General features: G+C 45.2%; 1 protein-coding gene across 3 annotated transcripts in view; it reads left to right on the forward strand.

The window, feature by feature from the left end:
• The window catches only part of LOC119379371 (drebrin-like protein), a 44,058-nt gene that overhangs the window by 16,702 nt on the left and 6,627 nt on the right, over positions 1-20,729 (forward strand). For 2 of the 3 annotated variants that reach the window (XM_037648683.2, XM_049411954.1), the window contains 3 exons: positions 925-1,074; positions 8,886-9,051; positions 9,610-9,750. In XM_037648683.2, coding sequence (XP_037504611.1) covers positions 925-1,074; positions 8,886-9,051; positions 9,610-9,750 — 457 coding nt within the window. The remainder of the gene's footprint in view (positions 1-924; positions 1,075-8,885; positions 9,052-9,609; positions 9,751-20,729) is intronic. The other variant, XM_037648684.2, reaches the window with a different exon arrangement.

Below are 20,729 nucleotides of genomic sequence, written 5' to 3' on the forward strand. Positions count from 1 at the left end.
GCATGGGCATGCACCAAAATGCCTGATAAGTGTACTGGGAGGCATTAAAGCTATTTTGGATGTGGCTGTGGTGATTTGACCGCTTGAGCGGAATGGAAAAGCATGAGTTTGTTTTTTCGGACGACTTCGCGGTCCCTAGGAAGTCCAAAAAATCGCACGTTGACTGTATATCTTCTGGAAGTTCGAATACTTCGAATAGTCGAATTCCGATGAGAATCGAATCAAATAGCAAACACTGTTAGAAAATATTCGAAAGCTCGAATATTTGCACACCCCTAAAAAACACCTGTGAGCACATTAAAGAAACCCAAGTGGTCAAAATTGAATCTGAAGCAGGAGTGGACAGATAGTCGTCAAAGTAGATTTTTTTATTTGGGCCAGTGTCTGTTTACACCTGCTTTAGTATGTATCCTCCTTGCCGGCCGACATTTCGTCGAACTTTGGACTACTGCGGTTTTCACACAAAACATGAATCAGAATCAGAATCAGAATCAGAATTTATTATTAAAAAGTTGAGCGAAGTTACAAGCGTTTAGTATACAGGAGGAGGTCCCATAGTCAAGAGACTGTATCGGGACCTCCTGTACAAAATGAAATAAGGTAATATGCACATCATAGTAGCAACAGTAGCGAGATCAATCATTTAAGCAAAAAAAAAAAAAACATAGCATTCACAGAAAAATTATACATGTCATTACATAGACTAATACGCTTATAATAATAATGGAATGTAACAGTCAATAACATTTCAAATGGTGCAGGGATGCTAAAAGCTGACGAAAAAGAACTGCATCAATGTGTCTTTCATGAAACGTGTCCATCATAAGTGCAAACTTTTATTACTAGAACCATTGTTACAGTGTTTGCTGTGTAGTGTTGGCAAATGGCAGTGCCAAATGCAGGGGGAAAATTTTTGGGCTGCAGGAAGCACAAGCACTGATTGCCCAACGGACCGTCAACGCAAAGGCCATGTTTCAACCCACCACGTACACTGGTACCTATGCCTCCCAAGCTGCTAGTGTTCCAAATCACGCATCTGCGCAACACACTAATCATGAAAGCATGGTCTCAAGAGTAAGTAATGCGTAGTTGGCCTTTCTGTGAGCTACTTTGGTACACTGAAAAGTGATTTCCATATGTTGCTGCACAAAATTCGACATACGAGTACAAAAAGTATGAAGTGCACCCCATAACAAGGACTTGTGGAAAGGAAAAAAAAAGAAACAAGTGTTCACACTTTGCACAAAATCTACTTCCATGCCAAAGCTTCTGCTGCTACTTGCTGCAAAATTTTAAGCCTTGTCGGCTTTATCTTCCATCCAACCAGCAATGCCGCTGTCACTCTCATCACCGTTGGTGGTGTTGTTTCAAAAATAGACTGGCTTTTGTGGTGTTGTGGAAATTTCATGAGCAAACTGTGAACTATGTTGACTGGCCGTCCACACCACATGTCCTCCTCAAATTGCCTAAGTGACCCATCCAGTCGGAACTTTTCGTGGACCTAAAGTGCCTGTCCACCATGTCGTTTTGTTATTTGAAAGGTCTTCTCACCAGACCCCACTGCAAATTTTGGTTACACGTTCGAAATTGCAAGGTGCTCTTTAAAGGGACACTAAAGGCAAATAACAAATTAAATGAGAGTGACATCTCAATGTATGACAACGTCTAAAATGGCAATACAGTCGAACCCACTTATAACGATCCCATATATAACGATCTATCGGTTATAACGACCATATTTGGGTGCACTTACGATTTTCCTATGCTAACCATTGAAGCTGTGTCCAGATATAGTGAACATTTTTCAAAGCCTCTTACTTTTACAACGAACACTTCGGACACGGTCGCGGTAAAATCATGGCGCATATGAAGCGAAAAAAAGTTAAGACATGCCTTCTAAAGCGTGACGGGCGCGCGCTCGCACGTGTCCCGCTCCAGTTTACTCGCGATTAAGATACCCAGATTGGCGAGCACCGCACAGCAGATTTTGGATGCTGTGAGCGAGGTCGCTCACTTTCTAGGCACTTCTTCAGTGATAGAATGGCAGCGAGGGAAAAAAAAAGTAGGCAGCATGAAGCCTTGCGGTCAGCTTTCGCACGGTAACCTTTCCTGACGCCGTTCTCTGCTGCTACGACCGCCTGCGATGAACCAAACAATGCCTTGGAACGCAAGAAGGCATAAATGCAAGAAGTGATAACCGCGATAGCTTTCCATCACAAAAAGGTTCACTGCGTCCCTAAACTCGTCGACGCCACAATGTGCCGCGAAAAGTCGTCTGTCTTTTTGGTAACGACAGAGACCAGTCGATCGGTGATTATAACTTTCGCGCGGTTGCGGCGATGCCTTCGCGGATAAGCATCAGAAAAGAAGGAAGGCAAGGTGGCAGCCGTCGATGAACGTGAAATTATGCCTTATAGCCGACAACCTTATCACAGTCATCTGTAGATACTCGGCTTTGCGTCGATGCACTGACAGCGAGCGTATACAGCGTGTTTGACTAGGTGACAACTGAAGTGCGCCGCGCATCGTCGTGCAGGGCCGCGAGAGCATCGCGGAGACGTAGAGTGCGCGTTGCTTGGAAAATGCTTGTTTTCGCCGCGTTGAACGAAGAGGCTAGTCGCCGCACCCGTGCACGGTCCGGAGTGAAGCAAGCACGAAGAACGTACAAACGCGCGCATACGGCATACAGCAAGCGGCCCGGCAGTGACTCCACGACCCGAGTAGGCGACGCGCTGCACGCAACTACCCAGGGATGACCGGCTCCACGTCGCGGTACCGCGCTTCGGTGAAACGGTGTCAGCTCATTGCAAAGGCGGTTAATTCACTCGTGAGCACGCAGCGGGCGTCGCTTCATGACGCGAAAAGGCTTAGCTTGTCACCAAACGGGTTGTTAGCACTTTAATAAAAGTGCACAAAGAAAAAAAAAAACGGCTTGGCCACTAAGCACACGTTTTTAAGGGCGAGTCCATATACAACGAACTACTGATATAACGACCACTTTTAGCGACACTTTCGAGTTCGTTATAAACGGGTTCGACTGTATTATCAACAGCAGTGCCCTACTTACCGAGAAATTAAGCTAAATGTATCGCACGATGAGTGCCACGAGCGGCACATTTTGGAAATGATCCGGATGACGTGAGAGCGTTCGACTACAATGAATCACTCATAATCAAACTAGCTGCATTAAAAAAAGAACCTTCCGTGCATCAAGAGACGTAATAAAATGCTGCTTGTTCGTTTCTGTTTGAATCATGGAAAAAAGAACCTCTTTGGCGTTTCCATGGGGAACGGCGCGCGTGGTTCAAAGGTTCCGTTTTTGCTGAACTGCGTTTCGCCTGGCACCCTGCTTCGCTGACGCGGTCGCGAAGCAGGGTGAATGTTTGAATTGAAATCGGATTAATGTTTTTTTCTAGTTATGAATAAGAGCGCGGACTTTTTTTCATTGATGTTCATTTGCCAATCACTGCAACAAGCTGAAACCGCCTCTAGGGCCGTATTTAAGCCGATATGGTCATCATGTGAGTTTATTTCTTTCCAGGATGCAGTCATCTGCAAATAACCTGCATCCAATATTAACAGATGAAGGCAGATCGTTAACGAAAAGTAAGAATAATACCGGCGCCAAAACGCTGCCTTGCGGTACGCCAGAGGTCACCGGTACGATTGAAGATTGGACATGGTTTAATTCCACGAACTGCGACCTGTCTGTGAGGAAGTTCATAATCCAGTCAAAAATTTGGCTCTTGACCAGAGAAAGTTGGAGTTTCAAGATGAGTTTACTATGCGACACCTGATCAAATGCTTTCGAGAAATCTAGCAGAATAAGATCAATTTGTTTTTGATGATCGATGCTTAATGAGGCGTCATGGACCATTTCAATGAGTTGTGTTATTGTAGACGTGCCCTGGCGGAAGCAGTGTTGAAAAGGGGACAGTATTTTGTGTTCTTGAAGGTGTTCCGTTATGTGCTTTAAGATTATGTGTTCGATCAGTTTACCAACCGTACATGTTTATGAGATGGGCCTATAATTGGAAGGTTCGTTCTTATTTCCGGACTTATGTATAGGAATCACTTTTGCTATTTTCCAATCCTTTGGTAGGGTACGCAACGACAATGATCGGTTAAAAAGCAGCCACGGGTATGTTGATATCCACTTGGCACATCTTTTTCAAAATGCGTTGGGTGTGTTGTCCGGTCCGGAAATTTTTTTGCCATCCAACTTCGTTAGTTAAAGACTCCCGCTTCTGATACGAATAATCGCTTAATAGATTTCTAGTCTCTAATTTCTACGTGAGGCTGTCTTCTGTCATCAGTTGTAAAAATTGATTGGAAATAGCTATTTAATGCATTTGCGCAATAGGCATTTTCTTCAGGTGTTTCTTGGGCCATTTTATGGACCTTGGGATTCATGTATTGCCAAAATTTTGTTAGGGAACTTTTTATGAACCGAGATAGAGTTTTCTCAAAATAAGTAGACTTGGCTGCCTTTATTTTCTTTTTCATGTCAGTTATGCCTGCGCTCAGATTTTGTTGGCTATAAATATTCGGTTTCTCTTTTAGATTTTTCCTCAAACGCTTCACCTTTCTTTTAGCATGCATAACGTCACGTGTGACCCACGGATTCATCTTTCTGGTCTTCTTTTTTTTCGATGGAACGTGATTTTGCAAGCAATAAAGAACAATTTCTTTGAATTTATGCCACAACATTTCCATAGTCGCAGTGGAGACAGAGGCTAATTCTTGAAATGATGGGAATTCGTCGAACAGTAAGTCATGTATTGCTACGTCATCAGCTTTGCTAAAGTGTGGAAATGTTTCCTCTGCGTATGCAGGCGTTTTATTGTCATTTATAGGTATCCTACAATAAGCTATTTTGTGGTCTGAAATGCCATCTAGTACATCTATCTTTGCTTCATGTATTGGAAAGTTATCAGTGAGAAAGATTAAGTCCAGCACACTCGAGTTGTGTCCCTGTACACGCGTAGGCTGCGTCACTACTTGTGAAAGGTTTAAAGAAAGCATCAAATCGTAAATAATTTCTGAGGAGGCGCTGTGGTACTGCATTGATTCCCAGTTGAAGTCGGGCAGATTATTGTCCCCCACTAGAATAACTCTTGGCATTAGATGCGTCACGCCGCATATACTTGCATAGAGCATCCATACACTCAAGGTTAAATGAAGGGGTGCGGTATGCACACCCTTTATTATTTTTGTTATTATTATTATATATATATATATATATATATATATATATATATATATATATATATATATATAATGAGTGTAATACAGCCAATCTCATTCATGAACACTCCAGAAAGAGCAAATATTCAAGTCCAGTGTACATGAAGTCATCAAAAAATAATTTACTATTGGATGATCACTGAAACATAACTAAGTACAATCAAACATAAACACTGTTGCAATACTCACCACAACAGTATTTCAAAGAAGAACAGTAAAATGCAGTCATCAGCCAAAAAAAAAAAAACGAAGTCTGTTGCATCAAATTACTTAAATAACAGCATAAAGGTGCAGTAGATGCAAATGATGTATACAATATTTGAACCCATTTAAATATGCCTAAAAGAAAGTAAAAGTAAAGACACCTTTAGTACAGCTATTGCTCTGTAGATACATTATTATTATTATTATTATTATTATTATTATTATTATTATTATTATTATTATTATTATTATTATTATTATTATTATTAATTATTGAAGTTGCCTGTTGCAGTATTTCTGTTGGTAGATGCAATTGATGCATTTCTGCAGCACTATATATTTTGCAAGTGCTGCTAACTGATTGCATGGAGAGTATGACACCCCTGTTGCTCTTGCCAAAAAGTTCGAAAATTTGACTAGAAACTGGCTGTTGAGCCAGCTCTGAGCCACGGCTAATGTATAACCATAAAAAATAGCTAAACATGAAGCCAGTTCAATATGTGTGTCACCATGCACACATGGTTAATGAAGCTATGCATGCATCAAAAATCTAAATTGCGAATTTTGCTAAATCGAGGGTTCTTAGTTCCTGCAGCAAAAAGTACTCAAAGGCTTCTTCACAACAATCGGGCCACATTCACTCCCTTGTCGCAGAACATTTCCCAATGGAATCTCGGAAGAGATTTGACTAGTTATCACAAGAGCGGAGGCACTGCTATGTGTAGTTGAGATTTCATGCATGGTCCACACCTGCTACTGCGTAGCAATCACTGTCACATGATGCCAGGAGTACAGATACATTATCATTGTTGTTGCAACCCACCAATGCAAGGTTGGGAAAAAGGTCCGCCGCGGGGGTAGAGCGGTTACGGTGCTCGGCTGCTGACCCGAAGGTCGCGGGTTCGATCTCAGCCACGGTGGTCGCATTTCGATGGAGGGGAAATGGTAGAGGCCCGTGTACTTAGATTTAGGTGCACGTTAAAGGGGTCATGAACCACTTTTCCAAGTAATGATCTAATGACCTCAGTATTGGAGTTTACTGCCTCCCGAATCTATTGCCACAAAAATTTCTCGAGTCCGTCAAGAATGAGCGGAGTTACGGGGTTTGGCGCACGCTCTCAGCGCTTTCTCTCTTTTCTCGTGCCGACGAGCGCCCTGGAAGCTAGACAGGGAGGGATGGCACAGGGGAAAGAAGTTAACGTCAGCGCGCGTCATGAAACGCGATCGCTCTCCCGCTGTGATTCACGTGCGCGAGTGCGGCTACCGTGTACTGAGGAGTGCGGCGCCGGCAAGTGGCGGCACCCCGCGGCAAGAAGCGCATCTGATCCGAACGCCGCTCTCGATTTACGTCGGTTATCGGCCAGTAAGCATGCTATGTCTCTTGCGATGTAAACTGGCAGATCCGCGACGTCAACGTGCAGAGGCCCCGCCCACCGACAAGAGTGAGAACCGGCCTCTGTTTGAAAAGAGGGCGCCTGAGGAAACGGCAACTTCGCGCTCCGCTTGTGGCCTTTACGCGGTGCACACGACTGTAATATTTGGCAGAGCAGTTCATAGCCGTGTCAGCTTTCCGCAGGATGTGTTTTTTTAATAAGCCCAAAGGGTGCTTCATGACCCCTTTAAAGAACACCAGGGGTGCGATCTTGTACGCGTTCCAAAATAAACACGGAGGCGTGGCATTACATCCAGCCGCACGTGACCGCACGCGATTGGTCAATGCAGGGCTGTGACGTCTGTCGCGGTTCACATGGGCCATTCGCGTGCGGCTGGATGTAACGCCACTCCTCCGTGTTTATTTGGAATGCGTACAAGATCGCACCACAGATGGTCGAAATTTCCGGAGCCCTCCACTACGGCGTCTCTCATAATCACATCGTGGTTTGGGGTCGTAAAACCCCACATATTATTAAGGTTGTGAAAAAGGAGGATATTCACATCTCCAATATCTTGTGTGGCAGTTTCACAGTAATAGATACTTAAAGCTAACTTCATTAAGCACTTGATGACACAAGAGGAGAGAGAGCGGGTTCCCTTGTATTTTGAAGAGCACAGAATTAGAAGCACCATTTTTGCAGTTTTCGGTGGTATTGTCATTGTAAGGCCTTCAACTACTACACTGTGCTGATTGGCATACTATTGAGTTGTTTTTGATTCCATGACCAAAGCCTACCCTCTCGGTGATGCGAGTTGTCCCCTTTTTCACGTCCAAAGCAGCACAGTATAAGATCCAGAGCACCTCATATACAGTAGACTCTCAGTAAACGAAAATCTCTTAAATGGAACTGCTGCTGAAAGGGAACAGCTGCCTCGAATATGATTGGTTTTGTACTTGAATTCTGCACCCCTTTTCAACTCTCTGTAAACGGAACACCTGTTAAAGGGACCGACAACTGATTTTTCTCGACCCAGTTTTTTAGGGCGCGACAGGAAGCTTACCCTTCGTAGCGTTCGTAGCTGCAGTGGTTTATCCTAAAAGCACGTAGTTATTTTATAAGCAGTATTTTTTGATCTGAAAGGCTCCAAACACGCATGAAGGCTTGCTCCAGCAACGCTGAGAATTGATAGCAATGCCGCTAGCCCTTGTGAAAGCTGTCGTTGTTCTGCTTTCGCAGGAGTTACTGTAACTATGCTTAACCACCTTTATTTTGAGCTTTCCAGCCATTTTTGAAAATAGCAAGCTGTTACAATGAGATGATGTGGCTGTATACACCTCGGTATTTGTACAACGTTGTGTGCGCCTGCGACCAAGGTAGCCTGCGCCTGTGTCATGGATGGCTTTTCGCGGCATGGGATCATTACTCCAAGCGAAGGCAGCGCCACTTTGTTGCATACAACTAACGCAGGCCTATATGTACATTTTTATGGCGTAATATCTTTTAATATAAAGAAATGAACAATATTTCAATGCTAACAGAAAAGTCATCGAACGCATACACCAATCAATGGTCACGTGACCGGCTTCATCGGACCGTGTATGATTTTGCCACCAGAGGCGCCAAAGGTAATTTTTCGCGGCTTTCAATGAAGAAATAAAAATATAAATCCGCGTCTCACGAGATAAACAGGGTTGGTTTGAGTCAATGCGACAGACAATCTTTCCATCAGTGTAGTCATCTCATTTCATGTTCTGGGCAGTTGTCGGTCCCTTTAAACGAAACACATTTTCCTGGTCCCTTCAGATTCTGTTTAATGAGAGTCTACTGTAATTACATTACTATTTATGTGACTCATTCAAACATGAAAAAATGTCATGTAAGTAATTATTCGTGGTGCTTACGAACAAATTGGGCTTCGCACCGTAACTGGAGTGTACAGGTTCCTAAAGAAGTAAAGCAGAGCACAATTTTTGTGTCATTTTTTTTTAATGTTGGTCTGCCGGCACCATGTACCTTCATCCTAAGTTATGTGTCATGCTTTGGCTTTGTGCTTTGCAGGCCGATGCATGTGCTAGCCCACATGCAGTGCAGAACAATCGGGAGGCGGCAGTGACATCGCCTCCGGCTGAGTTCACATACACACGTAACCAGCTTCAGGGCAAAGGGTCTGCTCGGTCAGAGGCTGAGCCAGAGCCTGAGCGGACTCACAATCAAAGCTGGGAAGGTAAGCAAGCATGTACAGTTTTCTTCTGTTTATTAGTTGCTGAACCAAATAATAAGTCTAGCGTAAATATGACTGGTTTTGCTCAAGGGGGGTGGCATTTCTCAAGTGTAGTCACATGGTTTTATATTTCGTAGTATTTCGCAGGCTTTCTTTAAACGCCAGGAAGAAACTCAGCTTAGCAAGTAAGCATGTATGTTTCCGCTAAAAATTGGATTGGTTGTTCCGAATCCCCTCTACAATGTAATGAAACACTCTTGGCCTTAAAGTGAAAGTTAACACTTTTGCGTAATTGATTGCAGTTAAATAACTCATTCATTAGATATAAAAAAATGCTCTAAGGAGTGCCACATGACAGCAGACCATATGTCATTGGTTTCACCCAGCTGCAGTTAACCACTTTTTAAAAATCCTTGGTTCAAGTTACAGGAAACACCCGATATATTGCTTCGACTACAACTAAAATGAAATCAGCTGCTTTCAAATTTTGTGAAGCCTGTGCAAATGCTCTCTAGTGGACAGCTTGCAACCTTTAGAATTCTTTGTGCTTTTTATCTACAGCAGGGGCAGCTGCTGAAGCCTCTGTGTGTGCTTCTGAGGCAGCGAATGAATACAGTGCTGGCTTGAGTCAGGCGCAGCTGGCAACTGTGGAAAGCAGTGATCCGGGACTCCGTGCTCGGGCTTTGTATGACTACCAAGCTGGTGAGTTTAGGTGCACTGGAAGTGTGGAGTTTTGGAAGCATTTCACTCTGAGTAGGCTCTCGATAATTAAAGTTTCGCCTAATTCAAACTAATTTCACATACAGTCGAACCCGTTTATAACGAACTCGAAAGTGTCGTGAAAAGCGGTCGTTATATCAGTAGTTCGTTGTATATGGACTCGCCCTTAAAAACGTGCGCTTAGCGGCCAAGCCGTTTTTTTTTCTTTGTGCACTTTTATTAAAGTGCTAACGACCCCTTCGGTGACAAGCTAAGCCTTTTCGCATCGTGAAGCGACGCCCGCTGCGTGCTCACGAGTTAATTAACCGCCTTTGCAATGAGCTGACACCGTTTCACCGAAGCGCGGTACCGCGACGTGGAGCCGATCATCCCTGGCTAGTTGCGTGCAGCGCTTCGCCTACTCGGGTCGTGGAGTCACTGCCGGGCCGCTTGCTGTATGCCGTATGCGCGCGTTTGTACGTTCTTCGTGCTTGCTTCACTCCGGACCGTGCACGGGTGCGGCGACTAGCCTCTTCGTTCAACGCGGCGAAAACAAGCATTTTCCAAGCAACGCGCACTCTACGTCTCCGCGATGCTCTCGCGGCCCTGCACGACGATGCGCGGCGCACTTCAGTTGTCACCTAGTCAAACACGCTGTATACGCTCGCTGCCAGTGCATCGACGTTTCTCGGTGCCCGCGCTGCTCAACAACAGCGAGCTACTTTCGTTTCTACAAAGTGACGCGCACTTAAAGGGATACTGAACAAAATTTTCGCCGCCGAGATAAATGACTCAATTGAAAGATTGGGTGCTGAAATTTGTTGAAACAACCTTCATTTCAGCCAGAGAATAGCAGAAAATAATGAATTTAATGCATTTTTCGCGAATTGGCGCGTCTAGCGGCCGCGCCGCGAACTAGAGAGGAAGTGACGCGAAACTCCGCGGATAGTGACTCGCCAACCGTGCTCGCAGCAAAATCGCTTACCAATCGACATCGCAAGCCGCCACCCGCTGCCGCGCGTCTCTCCCAAAACGTGTTTTCACGGTCGGGAAGGTGTTCTCCGTGCGTGTTCTCAACCGGCAGCCAACGACGCCATTGCCGCGCTCTCGGCCGTATTACGGTCCCTAGAATAGACTGTTTTCTCAAGCGGAGCTTGCGCCCACGTCTACGAATTTGCCGTCTGTGTTGTGTGCTGCTACGTAATGTGACCGGTGAAGCACCTGACACAACGCAGAATGCCTCAACGCTGTTCTGCGCTAGGGTGTGCCCTGTCATACATTTCCAACAGAGCCGAAGCTTCGAAGGATATGGATTCGCGCTGCGCGCCCATCGCAGCCAACGTGGGTGCCTTCAAAGCGTGACTTTTTGTGCTCCGAACACTTCGAGGATAGTGACTATGAGTTACTGTGCAAATTGCTGGTCCCGGCTGCCGACCCACGTTGGGCTACGGCGGCTCGTCTGGCTCGTCGTCCTTGCTGTCGCTTGACACAGCAGAACGGTCACATGCATATATATATGGTTGTATTTGGCGCATTCGTTTTGGAGGCCTGTCGAACTCGGGAGTCGCAATGACCGCTCGTGGAACCACTGTCACTCGCACCTTGCATCTTTGCGCTCTCGCGACACGCTCGGTAGTTGTAGCGGTTTTTGAGGAATAAGCGCTATTTTGTTTCCTATGTGGGGAAAAGAGGACAAGGCTCAGCGGCTCAGCGCCACACCAGCCACCCTCGGTTCTTGAGAGGAGAGGTGGAGAAAGGGAAGTGGCAGGGCAGGAGAGAGCGTGCCGGTTGCCCCCCTCTTGCTGGAGCACTCGACGTCACGTCCGCCGACAAGCGCAGTGGCATGCAGCCGCCGCGCTCTCACAATCCACTAAAAATACGGCCAACTGCTCGAAATTACGTGAAATAAACGCTGCGTACAGGAACAGTCGTGTCGTCCGAGTCGAATGTAAGTGTTTTCGTAACTTTTTCAAATTTTTGTTCAGTATCCCTTTAAAAAAAAAGCGGTCTCGCACGACGCGGCGGCGGCGAACTTGCGAACGGCAGCATGGCGCGCTCGTACTGCCGTCAATCCGCAGTGTACGGCGTACGCCGCACGCCCAGCCGAGCAGATATCTACAGATGACTGTGATAAGGTTGTCTGCTATAAGTCATAATTGCACGTTCATCGACGACCGCTACCTTGCCTTTGCTTTTTCTGATGCTTATCTGCGAAGGCATCGCCGCAATCGCGCGGAAGTCGTAATCACCGATCGGCCGGTCTCTGCCGTTACCAAAAAGGCGGACGACTTTTCGCGGCACATTGTGGCGTCGACGAGTTTAGGGACGCAGTGAACCTTTTTGCGATGGAAAGCTATCGCGGTTATCACTTCTTGCATTTATGCCTTCTTGCGTTCCAAGGCATTGTTTGGTTCATCGCAGGCGGTCGTAGCAGCAGAGAACGGCGTCAGGAAAGGTTACCGTGCGAAAGCTGACCGCAAGGCTTCATGCTGCCTACTTTTTTTTTCCCCCTCACTGCCATTCTATCACTGAAGAAATGCCTGGAAAGTGAGCGACCGAAGTGTTCGTTGTAAAAGTAGGAGGCTTTGAAAAATGTTCGCTATACCTGGACGCAGCTTCAATGGTTAGCATAGGAAAATCGTAAGTGCACCCAAATATGGTCGTTATAACCGATAGATCGTTCTATATGGGATCGTTATAAGTGGGTTCGACTGTATTTGGTTGGCCCCTATGTTTTCAATGTACTTTAAAGCCACTTTAATCAAACTGCTGCACTGCATAAATGCGGGTAATTCACACTTTTTGTTTGTGCATCCCTCAAAATATCTGGGGCCTTTGTTGCTTCTAGCTGAACACGTGCATTTTTAGAGAGACAGAGGTTTATTTACAGAAAGGCAGAGAGGTCGGCCTGAGCAATAGTATGCTCTAGCCTGCTACTCTACACCGGGGGAAGGGAAAGGGGGAGGAAAAAGAGTGATGGATGACGATGGTAAGCTAGGGAGGTGAGTATATACAGTCCCGTCAAGTTGGCGAAATGCTATAGCCGTGCATGTAGTTCAGTGGCTTGTAGGAAAGCTGTGACTGCTCTTAAGACCACAGTTGCACTGTTGCCGTCAGGCCAATGGCCCAACACAACCTCATCAGTTAATGGCCTATTATTGAATCGATCAGTAGTGGAAACCACTTTCTGTTGGTCACACGTGCATATGCTGAGCAGGTAGAAAATATGTGCTCAAGTGTTTCTGGCACTTGACAGCATAGAGTTTCTTACAATAATACCTAGAGGGGAATCTGGTGCTAGTGTCTACGCAGGCTCCTTGAACAGCGCTTCAACCACCATGGGAATGATGGGAAGTACAGGCTTTGGATTTGATTCGGATGGATTAGGTTCTTGAGATTAGCGACGCTTGTTTGTCGCGTGTAAAACAAAGCGATATGAAGTTATTTCCTATTAAAACTTGCTTCATTTTTTTTTATGCAAAACGTATTACAAAAAGTTTGCGTGACCGTGAGATAGAAGTGAAACCTAGACAAATTCAACCACCAGGGTATGCATTGCTCTGCAATCGTGTTCCAGATTTGGCATCACCAATTAATGAATTATTTTTTTACAACACTTGAAAACAAACACGCTTGTTTTTCCCTCGAAAGTACGCATTATCTATTTATAGAAATAGCAGTACTGTATTGAGTGAGAAACACTTAACGTATCGTCTGCTGCGGTGCCAGGTGTGTCTGTCCAAGTGGTCTGCCTCCAACGCATCTCTCGTTTTGTTGTGAAGTCAAGTCAGAGGAGCGTGACGGTGCGTCTACTTGGCTTCGCCGTCGTTTTGCAGCCAATTTGAAAGAGTTTTGACAAGTAGCGTTTATCACAAAACGTGAACTCTATGGAATTTCCTGCACTGGCATGGGACGCTACATCTATGCGCAGCGGTGAGTGCACGACGCTTTGCTAAAACTGTCAGATACAACCTGTAAAGCTGCAACGTGGAAGCAAACCAAGAAACCTAGCGGTCTTCAGCCTCTTTGAACAACAAAGGCACTGCTTTAGTGCTTTGCAACGCACCCCACTGCCCACGCCTCGCAAAGAACGAAACTGAAACTGTAGAAAAAGATCCGTAGACAGTTCGCTAGCTAACGATATCCAATCCGAAGCCTGTACTTCCCATCATTCCCATGATGGTTGAACGATCGCAGCGCCAGTTTCCTCTCTAGTTATTGTAAGAAACTCTATGCTTGACAGTGATCACAATTGGGACCGGTGTCACTGCAGCTGATGAGGTGTGCATAACATCTTGTGAAGGCCACCCCAAGACGAATGCGGTGAATCATACTTGCGATGTGTCGCTTTAATTTACAAGTCATGCGGAACTTCATTTCCGGGTCCCATTTGTGCAATCGCCGATGTCGTCACTCCTGTTTGGACAAGTGCTCAAGTGTGAAGCTGCGCATTACACGTCGAAGCAGGGCGTTCGTGTCTGGTCATGAAATGCGCACTTCAGGGGCACCGTTTGAGCTTCAATGTCTGCCTCCTCGTTTCCCATCACGCCACAGTGCGCAGGAATCCACTGGAAAGTGATAAGGTGGCCATTTATTGAAGCAACATGAAGAAGCTCTGCAATTTCTATAGCTAAATTATGATATGGGCCTTGTCTCATGACGCAATTAATAATTTGCAAAGCGGGTTTGGCATCGCAGAATATTGTCCATGCGTAAGGTTGCTCTCCAGAAATGAATGTTATTGCCTCCCGGATAGCAACAAGCTCTGCGGCAGTTGATGTGGTCTTGTGGTCTACTTGGAACCATCGAGCGATAACCATTTGTGGGATGACAAAGGCTGCAGCGGAGGTATGTAGCGTGGTAGAACCATCGGTGTACATGTGCGGAGAATCGCCGTACGTTGTATATATGTGATGTAGGGTCAGTTGTTTGAGGCCAATTGATGAAACGAGGGGCTTCTTCGTAATTCCAGGAATCATGAGGCTAACAGGTGGTTTAGCCAAGGCCCACAGAGGTGCTCTAGGAACACTCGGGGGAGAAAATCACTAACAGTCTCAAATAAAGCTGATTGCACGCCTACAAAGTGGCCAAACTATCCAAATCACGTGCACCAACAATCGCATGTTTACTGAGGAGGAAAGAAAAGAAAAACCCGAGACGGGGTCCAGCCTTAGTCTGTCGCATGCCAAATGCTTAAGTTGTTTCACTACAGTACACTGTTGTCATGCGGGAAAGCGTACTAAGATTGGGAAAGAGCTACCAGCTGTTACGGAACACAGCACATGTTGCCCCTTAATTACACATGCATGCACGCTCTGTATAATCGCCAGTACCGGTATGATCGCTGACGTCTGAAAACATTACTGGCAATCATGCGAAGGTGTCTATAACATTGCTGCGGCCCTGAGAAACAATAAACATTACAACACAAGTTCGTATGTTGCCCCGAGTCATATTTATGGGAACTTCTGATAATTCAAACAAGATTCTGAGGTTCCCTCGATTTTGAATTATCAAGAGCCTACTGCACGGGGTTCTCAAGCTGTTTGGCCTTTCTAGAGTGCCGCGGAACCCCAATTTTTTTGTATTTTTAGCACGACCCACGTCGTCAAAAACGGGGGGGGTGGGAGGAAGGGAGGGAGGGGAGGGCGCAGATAAGTGATGGCACTTCTTGATGCGCGCAACCACAGTACTAACGCCGCCGCACTGGCCTGTTATTTTTTATCTTGAAGGATAGTGCTGTTGATGGATAACACATAGACTTACGATTCCTCAGCTTCCCGCACCACGAGTCACGTAAAGTGCCCACTAACCATACATACAAAAGTGCTTTATTTTTTGCGATACATCAGAGGCAAGGCTAAGCCTAAATGCTCGTTTAGCCCCACCGAACTCCACTAGGGGGAGCTGAATGGCGCATTGAGCGCGCGGGCACGAAGCGTCCGGAAGTTGCCGGCCTTGTCCCAGAAGCGAGCACGTGGCCACTCGATTGCCATTGCGGGCCAGCATTCCTTTTCTTTATTTGAAACAATGCTTGCCTGTAGTGTGTAAACTGTACAAGCTGACCAGGAAAGTCTTCAAGAAAGATGTTTCATGCAAAGGTACCCCAAAGTCATATTAAGTTTTGCTTGTTTTACTAGAAAATAATAGTGAGGCATGATTGCTTGGTGGTGGGAGCTCCCCTTAAAAAATGAACTTGAAGGGGAGGCTGAGCATATTCCTTCGCTGTCACCATATGTTGGCAATGTAATGGGCTGCATTGCAGTCTTTGTTTGTCTGATGATGCAGCAGCAGATCCCCTGTGCGATGTGCCACTGGTGTTGTCGCGTCAATACCAGTGGCATGGAAGTCGCATAAAAACGACGGATACATTCACGTTTCCTCACAAGCGCATGCCTCATGGCATCTGCACTTGTGAGGAAACGTGAACGTATCGTCGAGCACAGATGCCACGAGGCATGCGCTCATTACGGCCTAACGTTGGAAAATAAACCTAGTTTTGAGGCATTGATGCATGTCATGTCTGTCTTGCTCTGTTGGGATGCGGAGACATCACAGTCTGCGCAGTTGCACGTCGCCTCAGTGTCAAACAGAAGTCAGTCAGCATTCTTCATGTGGTAAAACCGTGGCGGCCTACAGATGCCACCATCTTCTATGATACACACCTTTCAGACAACAGAGGAAGTAATCCGGCAGCAAGACAAGCTTAATGGCACCCTGGGCTTCCAGAGAAGGAGAATGTTGCTGCTTTTTTGATAGTGTCAGCTATGACCGAGCTTTCTAGAGACCTAAAAAACTATATCCAGAGCTGCATAAGCATATGCTTCAGTCAGCTGCTCAGTCCAACCACTTCATGCTTCATGTGAAATATGGAACTGCATCATATATAAAGTTTAGGGTTTTGGGCGGTATTACAGTGGTATCTTTCATCAATTCAAGCCGCCACCTTCCCCTCAGGTTGTCTCTTGTTTTAGTTTACTGTAGACTGTACTTGTCAAGGCCCTTACCCTAAGCATAATGCACTTTGCATCTTTGATAACACACATTGTCAGTGCCACTGATCTTCATTAAGATGAGTGTGCAGCTGTCAGTAACTGCAATGTGATAGTTCTTTTAATACAGCTCCCTGTAAAATTAATTATTTAACTGCTCTCAGCTTTATAGAAATAAAATGTAAGCAGTATTTTACTTTCGCGCTAAAAGATTGCTGCTTGCATGCAACAAAGCAGAGAACTGGGCTAGTTGGTATGGATTCATAATTCAGGGGGAGCATGCTCCCCGTGAAGAATAATTTTCATGCGCTGTGATTCTAAACGGCCCCGAAAATGTAAACACTTTTTAGCTCTGTACAACTAATAATACGATTAATATTTCTTGAAGGTTAGCGGGGCTAGCTGGAATACTGAAGTTTGATGCATTTTTTTTTTAATTATCGTTCACCTGCTTGTGCGCCATCGTGAGCAGTGGGGAGTTTACGGCGCACAACTCACAAAGTGGCAAGGAGCAGATGGTGCGACGATGAAGCAATCTGTAACGATGACATTTTAACCCAGTCAGAGCTGACAAGGTAGCGAATTTGACAGCGTCCAGAATAGTAGCCCATACTTGTGCTCTTGACTTGTGTGGACTGGTCTTCAGCGTCATGCAGTCAACATATCTTTACCTGCAGCGAAAGGAAGAGTTGGGCTAGTTGGTTTGGGTTCATTTTGAAACAGCCCGAAAGACGAAACACACAGAAGGCTTAAGAACACACCGTGTTGTTAAGTCTTCTTCTGTGTCTTTCGTCTTTTGCGCTGTTTCAAAATATCTTTACCTGCCGTCCTTTTGAATTCTAGCCTCGGAAGTTGAACGGATGTCTTTATTTTCAATATTATCTCATATTTTTAATCAACTTGTTATCTGTGATTCTGTAAAGGACAATGATGGGCTGTTCGATGTCTAAACAACACTGGGGATGAAGCTCTCAGAGCAGCAGGCAAGGCACTGACATAGCAATTATTTGAGGGAACACGAAAGGAGGAACGAAATGCTAAAAGAAATAACAAGAAGAGTGCACTTGTTTTTGGAGCTCAAAATGCTACAAGAAGTCCAGGAAACGTAGAACTGTCTGAGAGAATCTGCCGTCAGATTTTTTGAAGATGTCGAAGCGAAAAATTAGATAACTTTATTAGCCAAGACGAGCAGCTTCCGAAAGACAGCCAAAGAAAATGAGACTGAGGTAGTGGCTGTAGAGAGAGAAATTGCAGCTGGAAAGAAATTTTGAGGATTTGTAAATTGCTTGTAAAGTAAAGCTTGTTTTACCCCTCCTTGAATTTTGGCCTTCAGAATCTTTGAAATGACCTTGAATTTTTAGTCATGTATTCTGTCGGAGCCTTGACACTGGAGCACCTAAGCTGCTTGGAAATCAAACATGGACCCGATCTTATAGCAAGAAAAACAGAGAACATCTCAGGTTCCGGCAATAAGAAAAAGATGAAGCCATTAGTCTTCACCTTCACAGAATGGAACTTCAATTCATGGATGTCATCATCCCTCTTGGGCAGTATTTTACTGTTATGAATAACAAAATATGTCGCCCTTTTTATGGTCAGTAGCGCATTTGATATCTTCCATTTTTCAAACGACTTCAACAATTGCAAACAAGATGGTTGCCCACTCCAGGCTAACCACATTGCTAGTCAGTCCTACGATGTATGCAGTTCTTCTGAACGCCCAGAACATGCGATGCGATTTGTTGCCACTAGCTGAACAAGTAAAATAACCTGTTTTAATGTGCACATGATAATAAGACTCAGAGCATGTTGAGTCTAATGTAGGAAAGTCTAACGAGTGCACCATGGCAGGAAACTCCATGCTGTGCATATTACAACTAAGGAAGAAGAGGGAGAAGCGAGTGGAAAGTTGGGCTGCTCATGAGCATGCCATAAAAAAAAAAGTGTTTGATCAGAGCAGCTTGGGTGTCGTTCTCTTCACTGTCGCTACAGAGAAATTATATGTCATGCTATGCGAACTCTCTATACATGATCACTAATGGCAATGATATTGGCCGAGCTGGCTCTGGCTGTGTTGTTGCGAATGCATGAAGGTAAAACTGGCAAGCGCAAATAAACAAGGCAGGGACACAGGAAGAATGACCATGGACATGAACATGCGGAAAGAAGCACGCTTCGGCGTATACAAGATGTGCGACCGGCGTCGTGTACGAAATACCGCTGTCTTGTCGGAAATTGTACGTGGACCAAACCGGGCGCTGCGTGAACAACCGTGCAAGGGAACATGAGCTCTCACTTAGGAATAATGGGAACGCACATTTACCTGCGCATTGCCAGGCTTGCATGTGTGCTCCAATTTTTGCGAACATTAAGATATTGGGCAGGAGCAAAGATTCTACCGCCCGTGAACTGATGGAGGCGTTCCATATATCTGCAAGAGGGAATGCTTGTGTTAGTGACACGTCCGTATCATTATTTGATAGTGAACGCGCTTTTTTGCGTGCTTTTTTGGTGACCGATTGATTTGTGACCATGTGACCACGTGCTCATGCTCATTTCTGTCTCATGACTATATATTGAAGGTTGAAGATAAATAAAAGTTAGTTGAAAGTAGCGCCTGTCCATGTTCATTCTTCCTGTGTCCCTGTCTTGTTTATTTGCGCTTACCAGTTATACCTTCAGGTATGAACCAACTCGCCCATTTACAAGTTTTATTGCGAATGCAGTGTTAACACGATAGCGTTAAAGAGCTCGTTTCGCAGAAATTACGTGGTATGGGTCGGCAGTGGCAGCGGCGTCTTTCATTGTGAGCGAAAAATTAGCGTTGTCCGTGAGCGAAAGTTCGAGGTAGATGCAAATAAAGAAATAATCAAAAAATCTTCGGTTCAAGTGGGACCGGGGATTTGAACCTGCGACGCTTCACTCCATGGCACGATGCATTTAGCTGGTCGGCCACCACGCATACATCCTCTAGCATACTAACGGCGAGCTATTTATATACACCACTTAGCGTTGGTGGTGCGCACATCTCGGAGGTTCTTCAGCGGCTTGACTAAGACCCGCAAGATGGCGCACAGGTCTCACGTGCGTGCTTTTAAACGGCATCGCCCCGCCGTGTGGCCGTGTTTCATCATGCCGCATGTATAGATATTGGAGCTGGAGGGCGTCCCCACTTTGGCTTTCCTGGCGGCATGGTTTAGGTCTCCACCGAGAAGCGAAGCCAGGCTATCGATTGGGAAGGCAATACGAACACAGTCTGATTACGCTATCGCGAAGCTCAAGCACCCTCCAAGCTTTTGTTTTGCATTGGATTCCACTGCCGGATAAATTTTTGGATGAACTAGCTCAAAAGGGAAAAGTAAGCTTTAGAATCGGTTAACCCTTTAAGGGTCGAATTTTTTCGCAAGATGCAGTAAAAAACGTGCAATTTTTTTATTGCTGAAATAAATTCTTCAGACGATTTTATTCAATAAAAAAATGTCTAAAATATTTTTGCGTGGCCGTAAAGTGACAAAATAATAATTTTTGCTGTTACATACACATGGTTTATTTGTAGTAACATCAAGCAAAATCCTAAAAAAGAATTATGCAATTTTTTATAAATAAAAATTATGCATTTTATTAACATAGCTCACAGACATACAAAAATAAGCGCACCAGAGTACTGTTCCGGTAAAAGATGTTCGTGCTCTACCACTAAAAACTTTTCAGCGTGTGATAGTCTTTGAAGCATAGCTCCAGTCTGAACTCGTCAGAACATCCTCGTCTGACGAACTGAAATCCAGTGAATCAGATTCTGATTCGGCACTTGGGGAATAGTCTGCATCGGAAGAATCGCCGCTCAACTCACTAGCAGCAGAGCAACCGGCGCACACTTCCATAGCACAAGCGAACTGCGTGAGTGAGCACACGGAAGAAAACTCTGTGGTTGTGCGCCCATCCAAAAAGCAAAACTAGTGAAAAAGCTATAGTAATCTTTCGTCTTTATCG

The sequence above is a fragment of the Rhipicephalus sanguineus genome, chromosome 1, assembly GCF_013339695.2.
Source record: "Rhipicephalus sanguineus isolate Rsan-2018 chromosome 1, BIME_Rsan_1.4, whole genome shotgun sequence".
NCBI lineage: Eukaryota > Metazoa > Arthropoda > Arachnida > Ixodida > Ixodidae > Rhipicephalus > Rhipicephalus sanguineus.